Consider the following 24,106-nt stretch of genomic DNA (forward strand, 5'->3'; position numbering starts at 1 on the left):
TAGGATTTTCCAAAAACACTAAGGACCTGTTCGCTTGGAATTATAATCTGCCTAGATTATATAATCTAACTTAACTTGAACTCACACTTAGTTTAAAATAAGTTTCTCCAGACATAATCCCAAACAAACGACCCCTAAGCTTCTCCAGACAATTGTCACCGAGACATGGGAAGGGAACATATCGATTACTTATTTGTAGTAGTAAGTTGAACAGCGCAACACATGTCCATAGTCCATACATAATTGGCAGATAACAAGGAATTACATGATAGATCCGAACCTTCATGGTCTTCTGGGAGCCATGGGACCTTTTTTTACACAGCAACAAACCCGCAAATCATCAAGCAGTCTTTCACAGCACCAAGTCTATAATGGCATACAAATCCACAGTAGTAGGCCGAGTCCATGATGCATGATCATGATGCCTAGCGAGCCCGATCCTTGATCTCATCAAGGCTGATTTCACTTGCATCAGTAGCCTGCAGTTCCACCTGAATGCCATTGAGCCCACTCTTGAATTTTTGGTTTGAGCTTGCATAAAGCATCTTGCTCTTCACCTTGGCGGAGGATGGGGACCTTGCAATTCAGAAGTAGATCATCTCATGAGTGAGCAGCTTGACAGCAAGCACGAGGGGAAAAAAAAAGGGATGCAAGCACGAGGTCACAAGCAATACCATAGGATATAGAAGATCCTGCTCTTCTGGACATCTTCTGCAGTGACAAAGTCGAAATCATAGATCGCGTATCGGCAGTCATTCTCGGGGAGGCTGTTTGTGAAGTCCTCGTAGCTGGTAGCGCGATCCCCGACCTGGTCCACAACGATCTCCTTGAACTTGTCGTCCATCTTGAAAGTTAGGAAGCGGTGCAGCCTCTTCGACTGCAGCTCGCCGAACTTGAGCATGCACTCGTCATTCACAGCGACACCCGATCTCGCGTTTGCCTGCGACCACAAGTTCAGTCATAGTTAACTGGAGATACAGTGTGGAGAGTCCCTTCAAATAACCTGCTTGCACCACCCATAGTTTAAGAGGCAGTTGCTTTCACACACTTTATTTTGCATGGCACAGCCAACTGTCCCCATCATTCTAAACCAGGCTGCAACTGAGCCACTACAGAAACTGCTAATATTAGATATTCCAGCAAATAGTCTTGACACTAGAGTGCTAGGTCCCTAAACACGAAAGACATTTGTCAGGAGACCCGTATTGAGTACTAGCAGAGTATACTACCGCTAGATATTCCAGTATAATCGTGCAGCAGCTCCGGTCAATGGCAGTGGCACTTGAAGTCTGCAACCTCAGCCAACAGATCCACATGAGAACCAACAGGGTCACGCTGCAGCTGGTGCTCCATAATCCAAGCTCCGCGACCTAAGCCGCCGAGAGCCAAATTCGCAGATGAACTGCAGCCACACGAGCTACACTGGCGCCGCTGAGGTAAAGATCAACCGAGATTCCACCGCCACCGCACCTCGCAGACCATAGATCTACACAGCTCGATTTCACACGCTACAGGGCGAACAAACAAGCACGGATCCATAGCGGCCGCGCACCACGCCAGTACGCCACAGCCTGCAGCGAGCACATAGACGAAGCGCCCGACGTCTAGATCACAGATCGTGGAATCCCGGCCACGCAGACTATGTTTCTGGCTCGCAAGCGTGTCCCGGCCGCACGAGGAATCCCGATGATCCGATCAGGATTCCCTCCCCGAGGAAAACCACGAATCAGGCCACGAGGAAGCCGAGCGGCCGCGATCCCGCCTGAATCCAGCTAGATCCGAAGCGTTACACGAGCGCTCCGCGAGAAGGAAACAAAAGGCCCGAAATCAGGCGCGGAGCCAGCACGCCCCGCGCCGATCCGGGGAGGAAGCCAGAGCGCGCCCGGGGGAGGGGAAGCGGAGGGGTGGAGGGGGCCTTACCATCTCGGGCGAGCTCGCGCGCCGAAAAAGGGGACGGGGACGGCCGAGGGAGGAGGAATCCGCCGAGGAAGCGAAGCGAGGAGGGGAAAGAGGATGGATGGAGCTGGCTGCTGCTGTGCTGCCTCTGCCTGCGTGCCGAGTGACCAGTCCTGCGGGAGACGCCTCGTGTTTTGATGTGGTCGCCGGGTTTTCCACCGCGTATCCCCCGCGCGGGTGTGGCCGTGTGGGTGACCTGACTGACCTGCCCCTTCGACGGAACGGAGCGGCCGCTGCCAGCTTCCACGGTCGTCGGATGGCGATATGGACGGCCGCGATGGGCGACACGTCAGCGCGGCGCGATGTTCGCTGGAAGGTGATGTGGGCCGCCGGAAGCGTATTCGTAACTCTCTTTTTATTCGTTTTCTTTTTCGTGAAAGGGATTTCGGAATGAAAATAAATAGATACATTCAGGGACGCGGAGGATTATCAGGGGAATAAAAACCAAACAAAAAGCAGTGGCATCAGCGATCCACACCACACCGACCGTGGGCCATGGACTAATCTGTGAGCAAAGCATTAGCCGGACAAGACAGCAGCGGCGTCGTACTACTCCTGCGTATGATATGATGATGCTCTCAATTCATGCAGTGCATCCGATGCACGTACGAACGCACTCGGCGGCTGGGCACGGATTAATCGGTTCTTAACCGTGATTGGTTCGGTACTTACAGCTAAAACACCGGCCAGTACGTGCCTGTGCCTACCGAATTGCTACTAATAATTGGACAGCACATCCACATCCAGCATGTGTGTGTCAGTGTGTGTCGGAGTGGGTTCCGTGGTGGATCGAGAGCCGCGGGCGTTGCTTGGGCCGTCATGGACAGGGCTGCATCTACACGACAGGCCAGATTGCGCGAGGCCCGGAGCCCGGATTGCAGTTCCCTTTCCTAGAGATGGAACTACAGCTGCTACACCTACTGCGTTCAACATTACTCTTTCTTTTATATTTCAGACGCTTCATCTAAGGCTATCTCCAGCTCATCTCTCATTTTTTTTCGATTTACATCTAAGGCTAGAGTTATGGCAGAATATATAGTAAAAACCACCTGTTAGGTGAAAACATGGAAATAGATCACAAAACGTATTTTGACATTTCATTTTTTTAAACAAAAATACTTCACGCATCCATAATGCATAGAATTACGTATTAACGAAAAAGTTAAGACACAAACTTAAACTAAAAATCATATGAAAATGGAAAATATAAGGCTTATGTGGAATAAAAGATGAAACTCGAGAATTTTGTCTTTTTATAGTGCACATGAACCTGTTGTTTGCTACTTTCAATTCATTTGAGTTCTTCAAATGCAAATTGGAATTTCAACTTTTACTTGTAATTCAAACATATTAGCATACAATACGAATAAGTTTGGTTTTAAATTTCTTTGAATGGCCAAAATATATTTTTCGAATTTGTTTCTATGTTTTCACCTAATAGGTGGTTGTACTTTATATAGTTAACAAGTGTGTCATATAGCGAACGAGCGATTATATTTGTACCATCATTAGAAGGAACAAAAACAAAGTCGCCGATAATAAAATAAAAAAAAACAACAAAGGAAACGAAGTCACGGGTAATAGATTAGGAACAATAAAATAACTAATCAGTTATTTACATGTATACAACTAAATGAATGAATGAATGAATTGACGCCAACAACTGTACTGTGAATCTACGATGCGCAGCAGACTCACGAGTGACGACAGGAACGCGAAGAATTCCTCTACTAGCTAGACTCCGTGGACGGGCAAAACTCTACACGAAGAGCTGGAGGAGGACGGGCGGCGCCTGCGCGGTGGTGGCGGCAGCCTCCTCGCGGTGGCGCCGCATGTGGCCGCCTAGCGCCTGGCCCATCTGGAAGCCGAGCCCGCAGACGTGGCACAGGTGGGTCGTCGCGGGCGGCGGCGCCTCCTTCGCCGGCGCCGGCGCGGGCATCCCGAGCGCAAGGCCGTGCCGGCCGGCCCGCAGGTGGCTTGTCCGGTGCCCGCCCAGCGCCTGGAACGAGACGAAGGCGCGGCTGCACGTCTTGCAGACGAACTCGCCGTCCCCGCCGCCCGCCGCGCGCCGGGGCCGCTTGCTGCTGCCGTGCCCGGGGGCCACGCCGGCGCCGAGGGACAGCGCGAGGGAGAGCGGCATGGCGCCGATGTCTCTCGGGTGCTTCATGTACGTCGGCTGGGGGAACAAGTGTCTGAGGGTTTGCGATCGAGCTCAAGATGTTGGGACTGCATAATGGCCTTTATATATATATAAGCGGAGGAGGAAGGCGCTCTGCTGCCTGCTCACGTGCACTCTACGTCGGGGCAGACGAGAACGAGAGGATGGTGTTAAGAAACCTTTCTTGGGACAGGAAGGCCCATGTGGCCCATATGCCTGAAACCCTAGTTTTGTCTATAAATAGAGAGGAGATCCCCATATCATGTAACCTTTGAAGAGCAGCACCATAAGTAACAAAGAATCAGTTCCTCTCTACACTCTTGTCTCCTTGTGTTCTACTATTATTCAGTTAAGCAGCCCTTGGACTACACTCGGTAGCAAGGGGTTCTTAACACGTTATCACGCACGTGGCTCTACAAAGGAGAGCAAGAAAAGGAAGTAAAAAAAAGGTACTGAACTTATATATTTTATGCATTATGCTCACTTGAAGTTCTATTTTTATTTTCTACTTGAGCACAAGCATCGAAACAAACACATCCCCTAGCAGATTCTATCGCCGGCACGAAGCCGATGGGATGTACACGTGATTGCTGCTGATTCGAAGTCGCCGACACACGTCGATCAATCATGTGTGATGAACACGTTTTATTTTGCTGTATCGAAAGAATAGAGAAAAAACAAGAAAAAAACAGCAGTGCTAGCGTCGGTGTCGTCACCGCACTAACACACGCAGCCTCCGCAACCTCACTGCTCGAGCAAAGCAGCCACCGCACCGCAGCCACCGTCGTAGCCCCAGCCTCGTTGCTGGCGAACGCAGTAGCGCAGACGCCACGTCGGCGCCGCCGCTGCCTGGAAGGCGCGGGCGTCGCGGCCTCATCGGGAGGCACGGGCAACGGGACTCATCACCTTCGTGCGAACTAGAAAAAAAAAAGTTTGCTTATAGCTCACGCCATGCAGCCATACGAAACGGCACACGGCACCTCGACATACGAAGCGACACTCTAAAAAAAAGGTTGCATGCAACCATGCATGTGAAGCAATGCAGAGCGTGCGTACTGCGGCACATTAAACTAAAAAAAAGGTTGCATGCAACCATGCATGTGAAGCAACGCAGGGCATGCGTACCGGCGCATTAAATTGAAAAAAAAAGTTGCATGCAACCATGATTTAAAAGCATCAGCATGTGTCAGACTCTAGCCCCGCTCCTCTGCACACACGTGCGGCACAATACACTTTGCAGGCAGTCAATTGAACTATACTAATACTGCATACTAATATATTTTAGTTTTCTGTATTTTTTTTCCACGAAATAATAATTGAACTGTATTAATACTGCATACTATGTATTTTTCCTAAAATAATATAAAGTTAAACACCAGAAGTTTACCTACTTGTGCAATTAAATTTATATATTGCACCATTTATTTGAATTATTATTATTGTTTTATTTATTTATTTTGCAATTATTTACTTCATTTTATGAAATGATTACAAGAAGTAATCTAATTATGAAATTTATCACATGTAGATGACTGGTATTGTGAGCCGTGAATTTGAGGTGTTGGCCCCGCATGGCCAAAACTACCTCACGTGGGCATCTGATGTGCAAATTGTGCTTGGGGGCAAGAAGCTCAAAGTTGCAATCGGACTTGGCCAAAAGGATGAAGTGGCTACCGACGAGCAAAATGACCAAGCATTGCACTTTCTCCGGCATCATCTCTCGCCTACACTCAAGAATGAGTACATGTCGCGTTTTTTTATTTTTAACTTTTAAAAAATATATTTTTAACAATAACAGCATTTATCTATTTGGACACGTCAATCTAGCTGTCACTGTCAGACCAAATTGCTGCGCCGACCTATCTAGAAGGAACAATTGGATCTATACCATTAAAAGATCCAAACTTTAGATATATACCATGGACCCCACATGTCATTGACTCATGTGGACCCACATGTAAGTGAGATAGTAATGGTATGGATCCAAAGTGGTGATCTTTTAATGGTATGGATCCAAATTTCCCTATCTAGAATGACTAGGCTGTTAGGGAGTGTTTGATTTTAGAGATTAAGGTCTTGTTTGGATCGTCTGACTTTTTTTTTTTGCCAATAGCTAGCCATAGTATGTTTAGAGTCTCGACAAATAGATGTCTTTATATTTTTATACGATCTATTAGCATATATTAGAGCATCTCCAACAACGTGACCTATAAAAATGCCCTATAATTTAAAACTAAGTATATTTTATAGAATTTAGGGCACCAACAAAACACCTCGCTCCAACAGTAAAGCCTCAAATCTAGATTATAGGGCAGCCCACTACGGTCACTACACCAAAATACTTAACTTCCTAGGGCCTAAACCGTCGGAAGTTAGAGCTAAACTCTCGGAAGTTATATAAACCGTCGGAAGATAGATAAATCCGTCGGAAGTTTGGCTCTCGTAACATTTTTGTCGGAAGTTACGCTAACTTCCGAGAGACACTCGGAAGTTACGCTAACTTCCGAGAGCCAAAGATCCCTCTCGGAAGTTACGCTAACTTCCGAGAGCCAATGCAGTTTGCTCGGAAGTTAAAGTTTGACGCCGTTTGTTTTGCGCTGACGCCGTGTGAAGGCTAACTTCCGACCGTTTTGGTTGTCCTCTCGGAAGTTAAAATGACCAGCACAAACAATGCAATTTAATTTTCATTATTCACCACATTAACAGCCACATATATCAAAATAACAGCCACATATATCAAAATAACAGCCACATATATCACAATGTACAAAAATGACAGCCACAATATACCACAATATATTTAAAAGCCACAATATACCACATGTCACATATAAAGTCATAAAAGTCTGGCCAGAACAGTCCACAAAGTTTCAAGTCTCACAAGACACAAGTTACATCCACATAATAGTCTCACAAGACATAAGTTTCAAGTCTCACAAAACACAGAATGGAAGTCCACTACTGTCGATCAGCATCAGGAATCAGCGAAAAGTGATGCTCGCTACCTCCACTGGCGAACAACGCATCGACAAAGTCTAAGCCATCATGTTGTTGCTGCACCGACAAGGTAGCTGGAGGGGTCTCATATACCTGAACAAATGACATTCATGAAGTTACACCATAATATAACAAGTAAATAATGAAAAATTTGCAAACCTGATGTTCGGTAGGTGGAGGTGGAGGTGATGGCCAAGGAAAATGTATGGGAGGTGGAGGTGGGGGGGCCATCGGAACCTGTATCCCTTGGGCTTGTGCTAGTTGCTATCAAATCGACGAACACATTAATGCCAGTGTTTTAAATCAATACATAACTTAAAATGAAAGATCTTTTTGAACTTACTTGTATCAGTGTTTGCTGTTGTTGAAACTGAGTAGCATAGTATTCTTGTTGCGCAGCATGTTGCCTCAAGTATTCCTCCTGAACCCTTTGCCGCTCCTGATGTTGCCTAAGCTCTTCTCGTAGTCGCTCAACTTCTGTAGTATCCTGAGTAGAGCGACGGGAGCTACGAGCAGCAGACCTCGACGAACCTCCCCTCTGAACCGTCACCTGGCTCGAGTCGATGACGTTATCGAACATCGAGTACCTTCAAACAAGTAACATCACAACAGATTCAAAATAAATGTATTGTACTTAAACCGATGAAACAAGATAAGGTATGTAGAGTCCATACCTTCCATGGGGTTTTCCACCACTCGCATACACAACCTGAGGATCAATAGGTGCGGTCCTCCAGTCATAGTCCGATCCATGCTGACTAGACATCGCCTCACCATATGCAGCCTGCATACAAAAGAACAATGCCATCTTACATACAAAATTTCATATGAACAAAATGTATCAAGCATTTCAAAACACTCACCAGACAATCTGTTGCCTTTTGGCTACACAACACATCTGGGTTTGCAGGATCTGGTCCTCTGTGCCCCCTCAGGTATACTTGAATATCACTGGGCACTACACCACTGCTAGCTTCCTGTATGTACATTTGACAAACATTATAATCAGAAATTACAGCAAGTCAACTACAATCAACAAAAATGAAATAAATTGCACTTACCATTCGTTTTGCCAAACGAAAGTGATCATCACCTCCATACTTGTGATACGACTCGGTTCCACGATTGGAACTTTGTCGCATAGACTTTGCCTTGAAATCATCAGAAGCCCAATAACGGCATAAGGCACGCCAAGCAGCATCATTGGCGGCTATCCATGGAATCGAATGCTACGGAAACACAATTCATTTACAAGTAATTGTATCATATACAAGCAACAAAAAAATTTCTAACACGAGCACAAACATCAATTACCTGAAGAAAATCTTGCTCAGTCATAGAAAGTCCATACTGTGTCGCCTCGCTCTTAGTGGCTGCACGTCGTCCTTCACTACTCAACATAGCTTGATTAATCACCTGGATTCGAACATAGTACATCATATCCGCAACAACATCTGCCGCGTTCCTATGGAACACGGAGTGTGCATGCTCGGTATGAGTATCTCCATCAGGCAACTTATAATGTTTCTGAAAAAAAACATAGTCAAGAATCCATAATATGAATCAATCATTGAGCTGATAACTTGGCAAGAAGATAGATAAACATACCCAGAAGTCGTGCCAAACTGCACCTTGCGCATTCCCATGTTGCGCGTTAACAGCAAGGCCGTATTGATCCCATCTTGTGACAGGGACCTCATTACCATTCTCAATCACCAATCCAGGCCATCTCATACGACAGATATTGCCCAACACTTTATTTACTTGCCTTACACGATCTTTGCCGGTGAAACTACTATCCACCCAACCCCTAACAACACAAGCACAATTGTCAAAATCAAAAAATAATTGTTTATCCTCAATGTGTAAGACATAAGAACAAAGCAAAGATGCTCTTACCCATCTCCATACGGTATTATCTCAACCTTGTTAACTGGTTCTTTAGGAGGGGGGACCCAACTAGTCTTTCGTGGCTTCCGGACCCGTGAAGACCCTACAACTCCGCCGCTTCCAGAACCTCCTCCACTAGCTCCCCCAACTCCCGACCCTCCATCTCCTGCCCACCCACTTGCATCCTTGGGCCATTCATCCCACCCTCTCTCCGCCTCCCTACCCTGGACATCCTCAACATCTTCCACTTGTATCCCCTCCTCTGTCTCTACCTCATCTTCAGACTCATTCTACAGAACAAAATTAATAATTTAGTTATTCGAAATCATACAAATATTACATTACAAAACAAATATATTGGTTACCTCATCCCTTAGTACGCCGACTGGCTGGCCCTGCAACTCTGGAACATGCTCCAACAAAGCTCTACGCCTGCTCGAGCTTGAACTAGTGCCCTGGAACACTAAGTCCTCCTTTCTCCCAAAAATGGAGGCTCTCCTCGCTAGTCCCTTAGCGAGCTGCTTGACCTTTTTAGACATCCTGTTATTAAAACAAAATCAAATTAGTAAATGAACATAAAGTAAATGAGCATAATGTATTGAACTGAACAATAAATAAATAAATACTTTTTAGTCGTATTCAAAATCAGGATCAAATTGTTTTCTTCGATTAGATGTTATCTTCTTTGACTTCCGTTTCCGTTTTTTGGGACTTACTACATCTTCAGGATCTCCCACTAATGATTCTGGCAAAACCTCAGTATCTATATTAAAATTGGCCGGAAGTTCATCTTCTTGGTAAATTTCTTCAACTTCCGCCTCAAACCATTCACCCTTGTTGTGTAACTGTTCACGAGGATTAACTTTGTACACTACCCATGTGGCTTCCAGCTTTATAGATGGATATGGTATGTAGTACACCTGGTCAACTTGGTGAGCAAGAACAAATTTGCTACATGCACTTGTTTTGAGCTCATGTTTGACTTCTACCATGCCAAATTGGTTTTCTACAGTCCCTTGATTGGGATCAAACCAATCACATTTGAAAAACACCACCTTAAGATTTTTGCTCCCAGCGAAGTCGTACTCGAGTATGTCATTAATAACTCCATAATAATTCATCTCTCTTCCACGATCATCGACTGCCCTGCATACAACTCCAGTATTTTTTGTCGCCGCAAATGGATGAGTACATTCAAATTTGGTCGAACGAAAACGAAACCCCTTAATGTCGTAACGACCGTAGCTTCTGACTTTTACGATTGCGTAAGACATCTGAAGCAAGTCCTCGTCTAAATTTGGAATTTTGTCACACTGCCAATCAGATGGTGAAATTAGATTTCTAAAAAAATATATAAAGTAGAACAAGAGTGTTAGGTTATTTACATAAGCTCGCAACCAATTAATGAAATTGGGCTTCCCATGTCTTCCTCGAAGTGCGTTTTCATACTGCCTCGAGGACAATTTCTCATTAAGTTGCGATTGGAATTCTCTGTTACAACAAGTAAACAAATGAGGTGCGGAACACGATTACTATATAGATACACAAATGACAAATTAAATTTCATCTTACTTGAAATATGGGGTCATCTCATCCATATTTTCATACATATAGAGCAAAGCGTCCAACTTTTCTTCGCACTCAGGATGATATTCCGTGGATGCTCCAACAGTCTTGCCCTCAATCTCAAAAATTTGGAGATTGCTGCGAGTCCGTACTTTGGCATCATGATACCTCAATGTAGGGGCATTGATATTGTGCTCGTCTGCAAAGTATACACTCGTGAAGGCTGCTACCTCTTTATATTTGAATTCTTCAGCTATACACCCTTCAACTCTTCCTTTGTTACCAACCATTGAACTAAGCTTCTTTAAAGCCCTTTCAATATGGTACATCCACCTGTATTGCACAGGTCCACCAACCTTAGCTTCATATGGAAGGTGGACAAGTAGATGTTGCATTGGATTGAAGAATCCTGGGGGGAATATTTTTTCCAACTTGCATATAAGGACAGGAATTTCTGTCTCCAACTTCTCCATCACCTCTTTCTTTATTTCTTTAGCACAAAGTTGCCTATAAAAGTAGCTTAACTCAGCTAACGCCTTCCAGATACTGACTTTCAAGTACCCACGGAACATTATAGGGAGGAGCCTTTCCATCATTATATGATAATCATGGCTTTTCAATCCAGTTATTTTCTTTGTCTTCAAGTTCACAGCTCTCCTAAACCCAGCCGCATAACCATCTGGGAATTTCAATTTTTTCAACCATTCCATTACTTCATTTTTCTGTTTAGGTTTTAGACAAAATTGAGCACGTGGCTTTTTTCCATTTTCGTCGAGTTCCTGGGTTGGTCGGTTACAAAGTTTTGCTAAGTCCTTCCTGGCCTTTATATTGTCTTTTGTTTTGTCGCCTAGATTCATGCAAGTACTTAGAATGCTTTCACCAACATTACGTTCCTGATGCATGACGTCAATGTTATGCATCAGAATCAATGCCTTAACATAAGGGAGTTCCCATAAACCACATTTATGTGTCCAGTTATGCTCGGTTCCAAAACCTATGTATCCATCACCACTTTCATTCTCTTTCAAATTATTAAGCATAGCCTCAATCTCTATTCCGCTCAGACGTCTGGGCGGTCCCTTTGTCACGATAGTGCCCTTCTTAAAGGTGTTAACCTCGAACCTATACGGGTGTTTTTGGGGCAAGAAGCATCTGTGGCAGTCAAAGTAACAGATCTTCCCTCCAAACTCTAGGCGGAAACAATCTGTATCCTTGCCACATATTGGGCATGTCAGAGTTCCATGGCAACTCCATCCAGCAAATAAACTGTATGCCATGAAATCATGAATGGACCACAAATACGCAACTCGAAGTGTGAATCTCTCATTTTTGTAGCAATCGTAGGCTTCAACTCCTTTCCATAACTTTTTGAGATCATCAATCAAGGGTTGCATCATCACATTCAACCCTTTACCAGGATGGTCTGGACCAGGAATAATTAGGGAAAGAAACATGTAATCATATTTCATGCACAGATGAGGTGGAAGGTTGTATGGAATAACAAATACAGGCCAACAAGAATATGATGCCGCGTTTGTATTGAAAGGTGTGAATCCATCTGTCGCCAACCCAATTCGAATGTTTCTCGCTTCACTAGCAAATTCTGGATCAAAGTCATCTAGAGCCTTCCACGCATCACTGTCAGACGGGTGCGTCATCACATGAGTGTCCTCCCGTTCACGTTCTTTATGCCATCTCATGTGCCTAGCTGTGTTCCTCGAAAGAAACAAACGCTTAACACGAGGTGCAAGAGGCATGTAACGAAGTTGCTTTTGGGCTACCGTTGATGTGACCATTTCACCATCATCATTTTTAACCTCTACATATCTCGACTTGCCACACTTTAGACACTTACTATCATTCTCATGATCCTTCCAGAACAGCATACAATTATCTGGACATACATCAATTTTCTGATAGTCCATACCTAGACCAGAGAGCAGTTTCCTGCACTGATACACGTCTTTCGGCATCTTGTGATTTGGTGGAAACACTTCGCTGATTAAGTTCAAGAGCTCGTTATAACAATTGTTCGAGAACACGAACTTGGACTTGATAGCCATAAGTCGAGTCACGAAAGCGAGGACTGAAACTGTTGTGTGTTCGTGCAAAGGCTCTTCTGCAGCCTTAAGGAGGTCGAAGAACTTTTTAACCTCTGGAGGAGGCGGCTCCTCATGATTTGGTGGAAACACAAAATCAGGATCCTCCCTTAAATCTTCAAGCATCTCGTCCATTCTATCGCACTCCACGTCGTCAGTGTTGTTGGCTTCCGGCGAATTTTCACGGGGAAAGTCCTCGCCGTGATACACCCAGACTTCATAGTCAGGCATGTAGCCATATTTGCAAAGGTGTCCCGACAGAGTTCTCTTGTCTTGACATCTACAAATCCGACACATACTACATGGACAACGCACATCCGTGCCGGTTCTTGATATAGCAAAAGCACGATCAATAAAATCCTCTGTCTTTCTTATCCAATCCACCGAGGGATCATTCATACGCCAACCTTCATACATCCATCGACGGTCCTCACCCACCATATTTGATGCTAAAATAGTAAAACACATCATTCATAAATTTATTCCGTATAGAGCAACAATTTATTACGAGCAACGAGTCAGAACGAATTTTAGCAGCATAACCCCGTTGTTCTCTATTTGCATGCCCATAAATGGTGTAATAGAGACTAACATAATTAAATTATATGCACCAAAAATATTACTAGCACGCAACAAATAAGAGACTAACATAATTAAATTATATGCACCACCTAGCTTATTAAGTTAATTAACCCTATTAACATAACTTTCTACGGTTTAAAAACAGTTAACTCTCGGAAGTTAGTATATTTAATATAAAAAACTATAGTACAAACACTCGGAAGTTACCTGTAGCGATGCGAAGCTCGATGGCGAAGATGGTGCTGCGTGGAGGAGAGGCGGCGCTCGGCGCAGGGAGCGATGAGCCACACGGGACGGGTAGCGGCCGGCGCAGTGAGCAGCGAGCCCCGCGCAGGGCGGTGTTGCCGCGGTGGCCGGCGAGACCGTGCGAGCGGCCGGCACGGCGGGGCGGGGCTGGCGGGGCGACACGGCGGGGCAGCGGCCTGTACGGCCGGCTGGGCGGGGCGGCGAGCGCCCGGCACGGCGGGGCAGGGCGGGGCGGGGCGGCGAGCGCCCGGCACGGCGGGGCAGGGCGGGGCGGGGCGGTGCAGGGTGGGGCCGGGCACGGCGGTGCAGGGCGGCGGGGCAGGCAGCGCGGGGCGGCCGCCGGGGAACGGCGGGCGGCAGCGCGGGGCGAGAGGAGCAGCGATGGACGTCAATGGCGAGAGGAGATGCGAGGCGCCTGTTGGGAAAAAACCCGACGGCGCCGTTACTTTACAAAATTAGCTTCCGAGAGCTTTGAGTCAGCCCGTCGGAAGTTAACAGGGCGGGGCCCGGTCCGTAGCCGTAAGGAACCCTACGCCCGGTCCGCAGTCTAACTTCCGAGAGCCCGGTCCGTAGCCGTCGGAAGTTAAGAGCCTTCCGAGAGCCCGTCGGAAGTTAAATAAACTTCCGAGAGGCTACAGTTACAACCGTCGGAAGTTGAATAAACTGCCGAGAGGCAACTAGGGCTTCTAGGAAGTTATTAACTTCCTACGGTTCTCGATAGAAACCGTAGGAAGTTATAAAGCCGTAGGAAGTTCAAAGTTTTGGTGTAGTGGGTGTAGTATATTTGAGTCACTTGAGAGAGTGCCCTATAGTTTTTTGACAAAAATTTATGAAATAGGGCACTGTTAGAGTAGTTTTTCCTGTATAGAGCCCTATATTTCAATTTGAGGCACTAGTTTGAGGCATTGTTGGAGATGCTCTTAGCAAGCTCAAATTACTAATGGTCAAACAATTTTTTAGCCCTCCGGCTAACAATTAGCCAACCTGTTTAAAGGCTATGGTGTTAAAATTAGTCGACAAAATGTGTGACCACACCGATCCAAACAGGATCCTCTAGATTATTGTTCGTCGGTGGCTAATAATTAGCTAGCAAAAATTAGTCAGCATATGTGTGGAGATTTGGCTAATTAGTGTTTTTTTCTCTTTATACGACCGAATGTCTAATAGGCAAATAGTTTACCCGTTTTTCGGTTAGCCAATTTGTTAAAACCGACCTTGTTTTAGGTTAATGTGCTAAAATTAGCTGGCAAACCACGAAGATCCAAATTAGATTGATCGTTTCCTTATAACATTTCCAGCAGACTTCTACCTAACTTTTTATCTCAATTTCTATTTCAAATTTTAATTTATACTATATAAAAAGTTAGTCTACAGTGTAAATTTTAGTAGGGGCAACCAAACACCTCCTGAATATGCACGCTCGTTTATTCACGGCCTGCTGGGCCCTGCGGCCACGGGCCAGGCGTGTTGTCAGAGCGACTGGTCAAACGAGTATTGGCGGCGAAGAATAGTGAACCTGCTAGTGCTAGGTGCTAGCTACGAAAATATCCTACGAGAAACAGAAACGTGACGTGGTAGCCACGGCTAGTGGTTAGCGTCAGTCATCATCCTTATCCATGAGACCATGCAGCTATCATGCATGATGCTTGGTATGGACCTCAGTATAGGTGTACATTCGGGCCGCCCGGCCCGGCCCGGCCTAAGCCCGAAAAGACCCGTATTGTTTGAATTTCGGGCTGGCCCGGTCCGTTTGAATTTCGGGCCGTGCCGGGCCGGCCCATGGGCCTCGCCCTCGGCCCACGGCCCGGCCCGTAATTACTTAAACGTGCCGGGCTCATTTCGGGCGGCCCGAAATTCACATTACGGCCCAAAATTCATTTTTTGGCCCAAAATTCAGTTTTTGGCCCGAAATTCACATTAGAGCCCTAAATTCAAAAAAATAATAAAACAAATAAAAGATAAGACAAATAAATTTGAACAAAATCAAACTTAATATTTGTATTAAAGTTACCACAGCTATGCAATGACTACCTCATTTATAAATCATTTTGTCAGAAGGAAAAAGAGTATAATCAGCTCTATACAAAGTTCGTAAGTTCAGTTTATTGTCTAATGTTCATAACAAAAGCAAAATTACATCACACACTCTAATTCAAAGCTACAAAAAACATCTAACTAGCATTATCTCTAGTTTGGTGTTCTTTATCAAGTATATGAAAGTGTGGTTTTAATAAATATATGGGCCTTTTCGTGCCTGCCTTAAACGGGCCGTGCTCGTGCCCGCCCATGGGCCGTGACCTCGGCCCAAACCCGGTCCGGCACTAAATTATTTCGGGCCGTGCCGTGCCTGGGCCGTGCTTTTTTTTCCGTGCTTCGGGCTGGCCCACGAGGCCCGGCCCAAATGTACACCTATAGACCTCAGTACCTTACCTAGCCGACGCCTGTCGCGGGGGGGGGGGGGGGGGAGGTTCACTGTGCAAGCCTCGAGTTCGTACGAAGGTGCCTTGCGATGCAGGCTAGAAGAAGCGCAGTTGACACAATCACAAAGTCATGCTCTGCTTCCCTTCCTTCTTTCCTTTGTTGATTTCTGACGAATGCCACAGAAACATCTGGATTGTGGGATGAACCAAAGAATCATCGAGCCGCTAATCCAACTACGTGCGTACCATCGTAATTATAATTACAGAAGCAAGCAACCAGATGCATGCATGCATGCAGAACTAAGGGGATGTTTGGGAACAAAGTTTTTCTGCAGTTTTGGAAGAATACTGCAGTATTCTCAAATACTGCAGTATTATATATATAATGGTGTTTGGCAAGCTGGGTAAAATCTCTGTTTTCAAAACTGAAGTATTGCAAATACTATAGTTGTTTTAAGGCATTCTAAACTTAGCTCTGGACCTCAGTTTTCAAAACTGCGGTATTATAAACTACGGTATTGTCATAACTAAAGTATAGTATAGTATTTCAAAAACTGTGGTTTTCAAAAACTTTGTTCCCAAACAGGGCCTAAGAAGATTTACATGTCCTGGGTGGATTATATACTAATCAATGCCGCCGCTACGGATCATCTAGCTAGCTAGGCGAAGAGCTCGAGCAAGACGGGCGGGTCGGCGGCGCCCCCGCGGGCCCGCTGCAGCGCGTCGTCGGCGCGCCAGACCCAGGCGTCGGCGGCGCCCGTCGTCGTCTCCTCGCGGTGCCGCCTCATGTGGCCGCCCAGCGCCTGCCCCATCTCGAAGCCGAGCCCGCAGACGTGGCACTCGTGCTGCGCCAGCGGCTCCCTGTCTCCTCCGCCGCCGTCGCCGGCCTGCTGATGATGCTTGTGCTGCTGCCGGCTGAGCGCCCTGGCGCCGACGCCGAGCTCGAGGCCGTGGCGGCCCCGCAGGTGGCTGGTCCGGTGGCCGCCGAGCGCCTGGAACGAGGTGAAGGCGCGGCTGCAGGTCCTGCACACGAACTCCCCCTCCCCCGACGTGGCCGCCGCGGCGCCCCTCCGCCGCGCCCGCTTCGCCGCCGGGGCACCCGCGGAGCCGCCGGACGAGTCCGTGCTCAGCGCCAGCGCCAGCGACACCTCGCCCGCCGGCTCATGATCCGGCCTCGGGTGAGTCATCTCTTCGCGGTCGGATCGGATCTCCGCCTCTCTTTTCAGCAATTCAGCTACGTACGTACTACGTACTGCTCGGAAAGAAGATGCGGTGATGTTTTTCGTGCGGAGGTGGTGTGGTGTGGGTGAGAGAGAGAGCGGCCGCCCTTTTATAGGTTGTTGTGTCTCCTCTCCGACTCCGTCCGTCCAAGCAAGACTCGGCGGTGGGTGCTCTGCTGCGCGCGGGGCTTACGTGTTCGCCAGGTTGGTGGACCGAGACCGACGTGAGGCGGAAGGCAGCACCGATCCGGGTCCGGGGGGAAGGCACCGGAACGCACGGCGCCGCGTCGCGACGTGGACCGGGGAGGATATGGTTGGGGGGTTCGGCTGGATGGCCGCCGGCTGCACGCACGCAACCAGCGTGGCGGCGTGCGGACCGCAGGCAGGTGCAGGTGCAGGTGGGCGGCATGCGCGTGTCGGACGGTGGCCACCCGCGTGACCGCCGCTGCTCCCCCCTTTTTTTTCTTTCTTTTTGCTTAGCCGCGGGGGCAACGCAACGCCGCCCGCGGAGAGGGGGATGAGGGTGATGATGATTGATAAAACGAAAGCAGTGATATGATTCCAAGGGTCTAGAACCTTCTCCTCCTGGTTTGCCACTTCTCGTGGCGTACGCCGGAGATGATACGGTACAGTACATTCAAACAGAGAACCATCGGATCGACCGACGACGTGCCTGACACGACTTTGCTTTTCTACTTTCCGTAGGTCCCACGACGGCCAGCTACCTAAGACTTGCCCTTTCTGGTCGACATCTACCACGGCTGCCAATTTGGTTTGACTATCGGGGGCTTTCAGATTGATTGATTGATTGATTGATTATTGGATCTCGGCTGCTAGTAGTAGTATTCAAGTACAGTATCCAACAAAGGGCGGAACTGATCTCCAGTAGGAGTGCTATACTTGTCTTCACCTTCAGCTGGGCCTGGACGGCGGCGGCCGCCGCCGCCGCCACATCATGGAGAAGAGAGAGGCGATGGATGATGTAACGCTTCACGTCACGGCGGGTCAACCTGATGCTGACAAACACAAATCTGGAGGCAGACCTGTCTCTATCCATCGACTTACATCTCGCCTTCTCTCAATCATTTCCGTTTAAAACTTAACTATAATAGATAATAAGTATTCCTACTGGTATTTTTTTTTGTGTGTGACCATTCTGAAGTTAGAGCATTCACATGATATTATAGTCGTGTTATTGCTTGAGGAGATGTGGTATATAGAATACATTTATGTCCCGTTTGTTTCCTTTCATTTTGAGGAATTGAAATCTTACTAATGAAATAGACTATTTTTTTTAGAATATGATATTTCACCACTTTTCAGAGTTATCATATAAGTCTATCTTAAATTCATGGTGGTGAGATATGGAAACTGATTATATAGATTTACATACTATTTTTCTGATGCACAACTTATAGCACACTCTTATACTTGCTTCGATATAACATAAATGTAGTATATAACTATCTCTCTCATATGATTTAGGATAGTATACAAATATATTACATATATAAATATATGAACTTAATTAATTTTGTCTGAATTATAATTATTAAAATGGAATTCAATTCCAACGAAACAAACGGTGACTTAAGGTTTTTATGTAGGCAAGTTGTCTGGTGCAGTGGGCATAGTCCATGGAGAGGACGGTATAGAAATCGTTTTGCTTTTTAGGACTTTGGTGACGCAATAAATCTCTGTACGTAGGCTTTTTAGGACTTCAGTGACACAATAAGTCTATTTTGAAGCGAGGAAATGGAAATTGGAATGAGGTTTCCTAAATTGTGTTGTTTTATTGCACGTGGAATTGAGATTTAGAATCAGATGCCAATTACCTGGAATTTGACTATAACTAAAAACTCTCTCTCTCTCTCCAATATAATGCCCCACCCCTCATTATTGCGTGGAATTAGACACAATTCAAAACTTCAATTCAGTAACACCCAAATAATAGAATTGGAATTATATATCACTTTAATACCATGTCTGATTTGGTATTCAACCTAATTCAATTACATTCTGTTTAATATCAACATCCAAACGGAGCATTAGCTTTGATTAACGGTGTCTAGATTTTTAAATAGATAGAAATGTCTATTATGAAAGTATATTTTATTATATGAAATTCTTTTCTTTAGGATAATATGCTGTTACAGAAATTGTTAGTCCAAGTCTTTGTGTGAAATTTGGGCAAATGCATGCGTGAACTTATATTTGTGATGGTGGAGGAAATATATCCCGATCCACTAACGGAAGAGTATGGGTGGCCACAACCGTTGTTAACAATGAACACATTATACGTCGGGCCTGTTTGTTTCAGCTTTTGGCAGCTTCTGGCCACCAAAAGCTGCTGCGGACTGCCAAACGCTCAGCTTTTCAGCCAGCTTCTATGAAATTCGTTAGGCAAAAATCATCCAAAATCAACATAAACACATAATCGGTTGAGTCGTTGTTAATAGTAGGAATCCGTCACTTTCTAGATCCTGAGCCCTATGAACAACTTTATCTTCCTCCACACGTAATCGTAATGATATTCAGATTCTCCCCACAGCCAGATTCTCCTCACAGCCAGATTTTCAGAAAAGCTGGTCAGAAAAAAGCTGAACCAAACAGGCCCGTCGTACTGCCGACGACAGCTAGCTCCTGCTACGTTGCCGATCAACGAGCAGTGTCGCCAGTAGCGTCAAGTAAACTAAAACAGAAAACGCGTTATTGAATACATACCAACACAACTTCTCAAGACCAATGCCATGTGTTCTTTTATTTACTTCTGAAGCAAACATGAGCACAACCTGGAAGATAAAGGTGCCGTTTGGTTCAGCTTCTGGCCGGATTCTAGCCGCCAGAAGCCGAAGCGTCTCCCAAACGCCTAAATTCTCGACCCGCTTTTGCGCGCCGCGCTTGGACGAGAAGCCAGCCGCCTACGCGACGCCAGAAGCGGCCCTCACGCCGCGTCCGCAAAAAGCCGCCCTCATTTCGCTAGGGTTCGCAACCCGCGTCCCTCACGACACTCTCGTCCCCGTCGCAACTCGCCGCCGCAGCTCTCCTCCCCATCGCATCTCCCGCCCCCGCGCTCGTCGTTGGCCGAAAGCCGGCCTCATTCGCGACGGCCACGACGCTCGTCTCGTCCCCCATCGCATCTCCCGCCGCCGCGCTCGTCGTCTGCGCAGGTAAGCTCCTCTCATCCATGGCGACCCTCTCTTCTTTCTCCTCCGCCGCGAAGGTCGTTTCGATGGCTCCGTGACCCTTCAGTTCTCTAGGGGTTTGACCGCGGATCGTCAAGCTGCGACTCGTCCCAACATCGCATCTCGTCGTCTTCGCAGGTACTTCCTCTCCTCCATCCCGCCCCTCTCACAATCTCCTCTGCCGACGCCCTCGTTTGGATATCTCTCGTCTCTACCTGTTACGGATCCGTCTGTCCCCCATGTAATGATTAGGGTTTAGGTTGCATCCACGTCCGTGGTTAAGTATCCCCCCTGTATTGAGTCGTAGCAAGTGTTATTTCAAGTATGCAGAGATGCAGTTTAAGCTTTTTGGTCTCGGTTTAGGAGAAACCATTGAAGTGTGTTTTGCACTATTATTTGTTTCTTTGTTACTTGAAGCATAGTTTGTTTGTTAGCAGCCGAGGTAGTAATTCGTTTCAATTACTGGATTTAAGTACATTGTCCCCATGTCCAGTTTATTCACTACATACTTTTGTTTCGAGCGACGTACTAACGATTTTGTTGTGTAATGTACACTTCAGATTTTCCCATCAACTCGGGTTCTTCCTGTTCGGTTCCAAGATCCACTGCAGGCAAGGTAATGTCAATATCTATTTGTTGGTTAAATAACTGTGAGCATAGATGAGGTGTTACCAAATTTTTTTCTCGGTGAAAGGGATACCATTGATGTGTTTTATCCCTAATTTTTGATCTGGGTTTATTTCAAAGTTTGTCTATGTCAGTACCTGAATGTTAGTTGCTTGCACCTCAGTTTGTCCATGTTACCACACAATTCATGTCAAAACATGGAAGTTAGTAGATAGTCCCCTTGTCTAGTACACTAACCAACTAAATCCACATCAGATGGATTCAGCAGACTCCATAGTCGACAAGGCAATTGGAAGGATGCAAGAGATTGCGGACAAGATATTTTCCGTAGCCCGGGAAACAATCCGTCCGGGACGCGGGTTGACCTCATTTGACGCAACCAAACTTCGTGTAGCATTGGAGGACATAGCTTGCATGCTTGAGCAAGACTCTCGGGTGTTGCAAGAGAATTTGAACAACGTGAACAACGTTATCAACCCGGGTGACAGCAGCTACGAACCGTCAGCCTTCTCCTCACCACCCCCAGCTGACGACTACCTTACTCCAGATTGGGACTTTGCGGAGCACTTTGAAAACTTCTGGGGTCTAGAATATGACTCGGACCAGATGCCTTCGTTTAGTGACAATGAGGTTTAACTTAGACCATGGTGAACCTTTGAATAAGATGGTAGTTTAACAGGGATAGATCAGCCTTTTGCTTAATGAGCAGTTATATAGTGTTCCCTGTGCTTTTGTGTCCAGCAGCACTTCAATTTCTTCAGTCTATATATGTAATTATGACAAACTTAATCTGACTCCTTATGCTACTACCTTATGTTATTATGGTCCCTTGTTCATTTTGTTTTCTTAGTAAGTGCACTTCAATACGTATTTTCAATCGTCTACACTTGTTTTGCACTAGATGGACAAGTCTGGCAAAGTGATTGCAAAGTGGGATAGTAGAGCAACAAAAATTTACACAGAAATTTGTGTAGAAGAGGTCAATGCACGAAACAGGCCACAACAATTTCTAAATGCCGAAGGGTATGCTAACCTCATAAGAAAGTTTAAGGAACGCACTGGTCGCACTTACACCAGGGATCAAATGAAGAATAGGTGGGACACCTTAAAGAGAATGTTCACACAGTGGAAAACTCTTAATGAAAGGGCTACAGGTCTTGGTCGAGACCCTCATACTGGTTAAATCAGTGCTCCAGATGAGTGGTGGGCTAAGCAAAATGAAGTAAGTAGACTTTTTTTAATTTTTTAGATTAACAATAGTAATGGTCATCTCAAAGTAGGAAATACCATGTTGCTGCAGGCAATGCCAGGGTGTACTATGTTCAAAATAGCCCCCCTAGAGAATGAGGACGAGCTAAAGGTTATGTTTGGACCCATTGTCTGCACAAATCAAACAACCCTTGTTCCTGGCGTCGAGGATGCAATTTCATCATCTGATGATCATGTCGAAGCCACTTTAGGTGGGGGTGAAAATAGCACACCTGACCCATGCTCAAATGCGACTGGGAAGCATAAGGTGCGTCATGATTCTCCAAAACCAAAGAAGAAAAAAGATACGAGGGAAGAGTACATGAAACGCCTAGTCGAGGCTTTTGAGTCGCGTTCAATGACCACTAACAAGTCCATCACCTCTGCTGAGACCGACCCTGTCCGTGTTGAGGTTAATGTGCAGTTGCAACAAGTGATCGATGATGGTGCACCTGAAGGCAGCGACCTACATTTGTTTGCCACTCATCTGTTGATTGAGAAAAAGTTTAGAGATGTATTTGCAACACTGAAGACCAAAGAAGGAAGGAACGCTTGGCTACGCAATGCTTTCGAGATACATGTTAAAAAGTCGACATAGTGGTGGTCGTCCGACAACAGAGGGTCATGTTCGCTATTATGTTGTTGTTCATGTTAGTCGTCTCACTGTTATCAGTCTTGTTGTGTTACAAAATAAACATGTCGTACGCATAATTTTCCCTTTTGAACAATTTTGCAATTATTCGAGTTGAACATGTATTTGAATAATCAGAGTTGTATGTTTCTGAACAAGTCAATCTGTGAACTTTGTGTCACCTATGGTACATGAATGTGTCTTATATACTGTGCCTATACATGAATATGTGCCTGCTGTTTGTGTGCATGCAGATGGGTGACCCTGCTGCACACACATATGATCATGACACGGATGACGGAGATGCAGAATTTCTTGTTGCCCTATATGTTGTAGACATTTGGGGCAGGCCTTCCAGTGAGGTTTGTAGAAGAACAATGGTTGAAACAGGTATTCAATGGGTTGAGCGAACTTTGGAGAATAGTAACGATTGCTTTGACATGTTTCGCATGCGACGTACTGTTTTTAGACGATTGCATGATACTTTGGTCGAAAGTTATGGTCTTCTTCCAAGCCGTGGTGTCAGTACTATGGAAGCTATAGGTATTTTCTTGTGGGCATGTGGGGGTCCACAATCATTTAGGCAGATAAGGAATAAGTTTGGTCACTCATTGGAAACTATTAGTCGCAAGTATAGTGAAGTACTTAATGCACTACATAAGATGTCAGCTGACGTAATCAAGCCCAAAGACCAAAATTTCATAGAGATTCATCCTCGTTTGCGAGAGGGGAGATTTTGGCCCCACTTCAAGGATTGCATATGAGCAATTGATGGTACTCACTTTCCAGCGTCTGTCCCGGCCTCGGAGCAAGCCAAATATATTGGTCGCCACGGTTTCGCATCACAGAATGTAATGGCCGTTTGTGACTTCGATATGAGATTCACATTTGTTGTCACAGGTTGGCCAGGTTCAGTACATGACACTAGAGTATTACAAGATACTTTGATAACTTATGCGGACAGGTTCCCCCATCCACCGGAAGGTAAATAAGTATGTTGTACTTTTGTATCATACGATATTCATTTATGTCTTAAGTATTGAACTGTATAATTCTGTTTGTGCAGGTAAATATTATCTTGTGGATTCAAGTTATCCAAATAGAAAGGGGTACCTTGCACCTTATAAGGGTCAGAAGTATCACATTGCAGAATGGCAAAATACGAGGCAACCTATTGGGAGCAAAGAAGTATTCAACTATGCACACTCGTCGCTACGCAATGTTATAGAGCGATCTTTTGGTGTGCTTAAAATGAAGTCGAGAATTCTGTTAAGTCTCCGT

The 24,106-nt window shown here is 45.8% G+C and overlaps 3 protein-coding genes across 3 annotated transcripts; all 3 read right to left on the bottom strand.

Annotated features, from left to right (window-relative positions):
* Positions 1–185: 185 nt before the first annotated feature.
* Positions 186–2,095, bottom strand: LOC100280568 (actin-depolymerizing factor 3). The gene is made up of 3 exons (NM_001153487.1): positions 1,921–2,095; positions 675–940; positions 186–576 (listed from the first exon to the last, which is right to left on the bottom strand). The coding sequence occupies exons 1-3, from the start codon at positions 1,921–1,923 to the stop codon at positions 426–428; spliced, it is 420 nt and encodes a 139-aa protein (NP_001146959.1). The 5' UTR covers positions 1,924–2,095; the 3' UTR covers positions 186–425.
* A 1,442-nt stretch (positions 2,096–3,537) lies between these two features.
* On the bottom strand, positions 3,538–4,184 carry LOC100286206 (uncharacterized). The gene has a single exon (NM_001159094.2). It carries the CDS (start codon positions 4,121–4,123, stop codon positions 3,716–3,718), a length of 408 nt encoding a protein of 135 aa, NP_001152566.2. The 5' UTR covers positions 4,124–4,184; the 3' UTR covers positions 3,538–3,715.
* Positions 4,185–16,432: 12,248 nt separating this feature from the next.
* LOC103625765 (zinc finger protein ZAT5) lies at positions 16,433–17,562 on the bottom strand. The gene has a single exon (XM_008646162.4). The coding sequence runs from the start codon at positions 17,099–17,101 to the stop codon at positions 16,574–16,576; it is 528 nt and encodes a 175-aa protein (XP_008644384.1). The 5' UTR covers positions 17,102–17,562; the 3' UTR covers positions 16,433–16,573.
* Between the last annotated feature and the right edge of the window lie 6,544 nt (positions 17,563–24,106).

Source organism: Zea mays, chromosome 5 (genome assembly GCF_902167145.1).
Source record: "Zea mays cultivar B73 chromosome 5, Zm-B73-REFERENCE-NAM-5.0, whole genome shotgun sequence".
Taxonomy (NCBI): Eukaryota; Viridiplantae; Streptophyta; class Magnoliopsida; order Poales; family Poaceae; genus Zea; species Zea mays.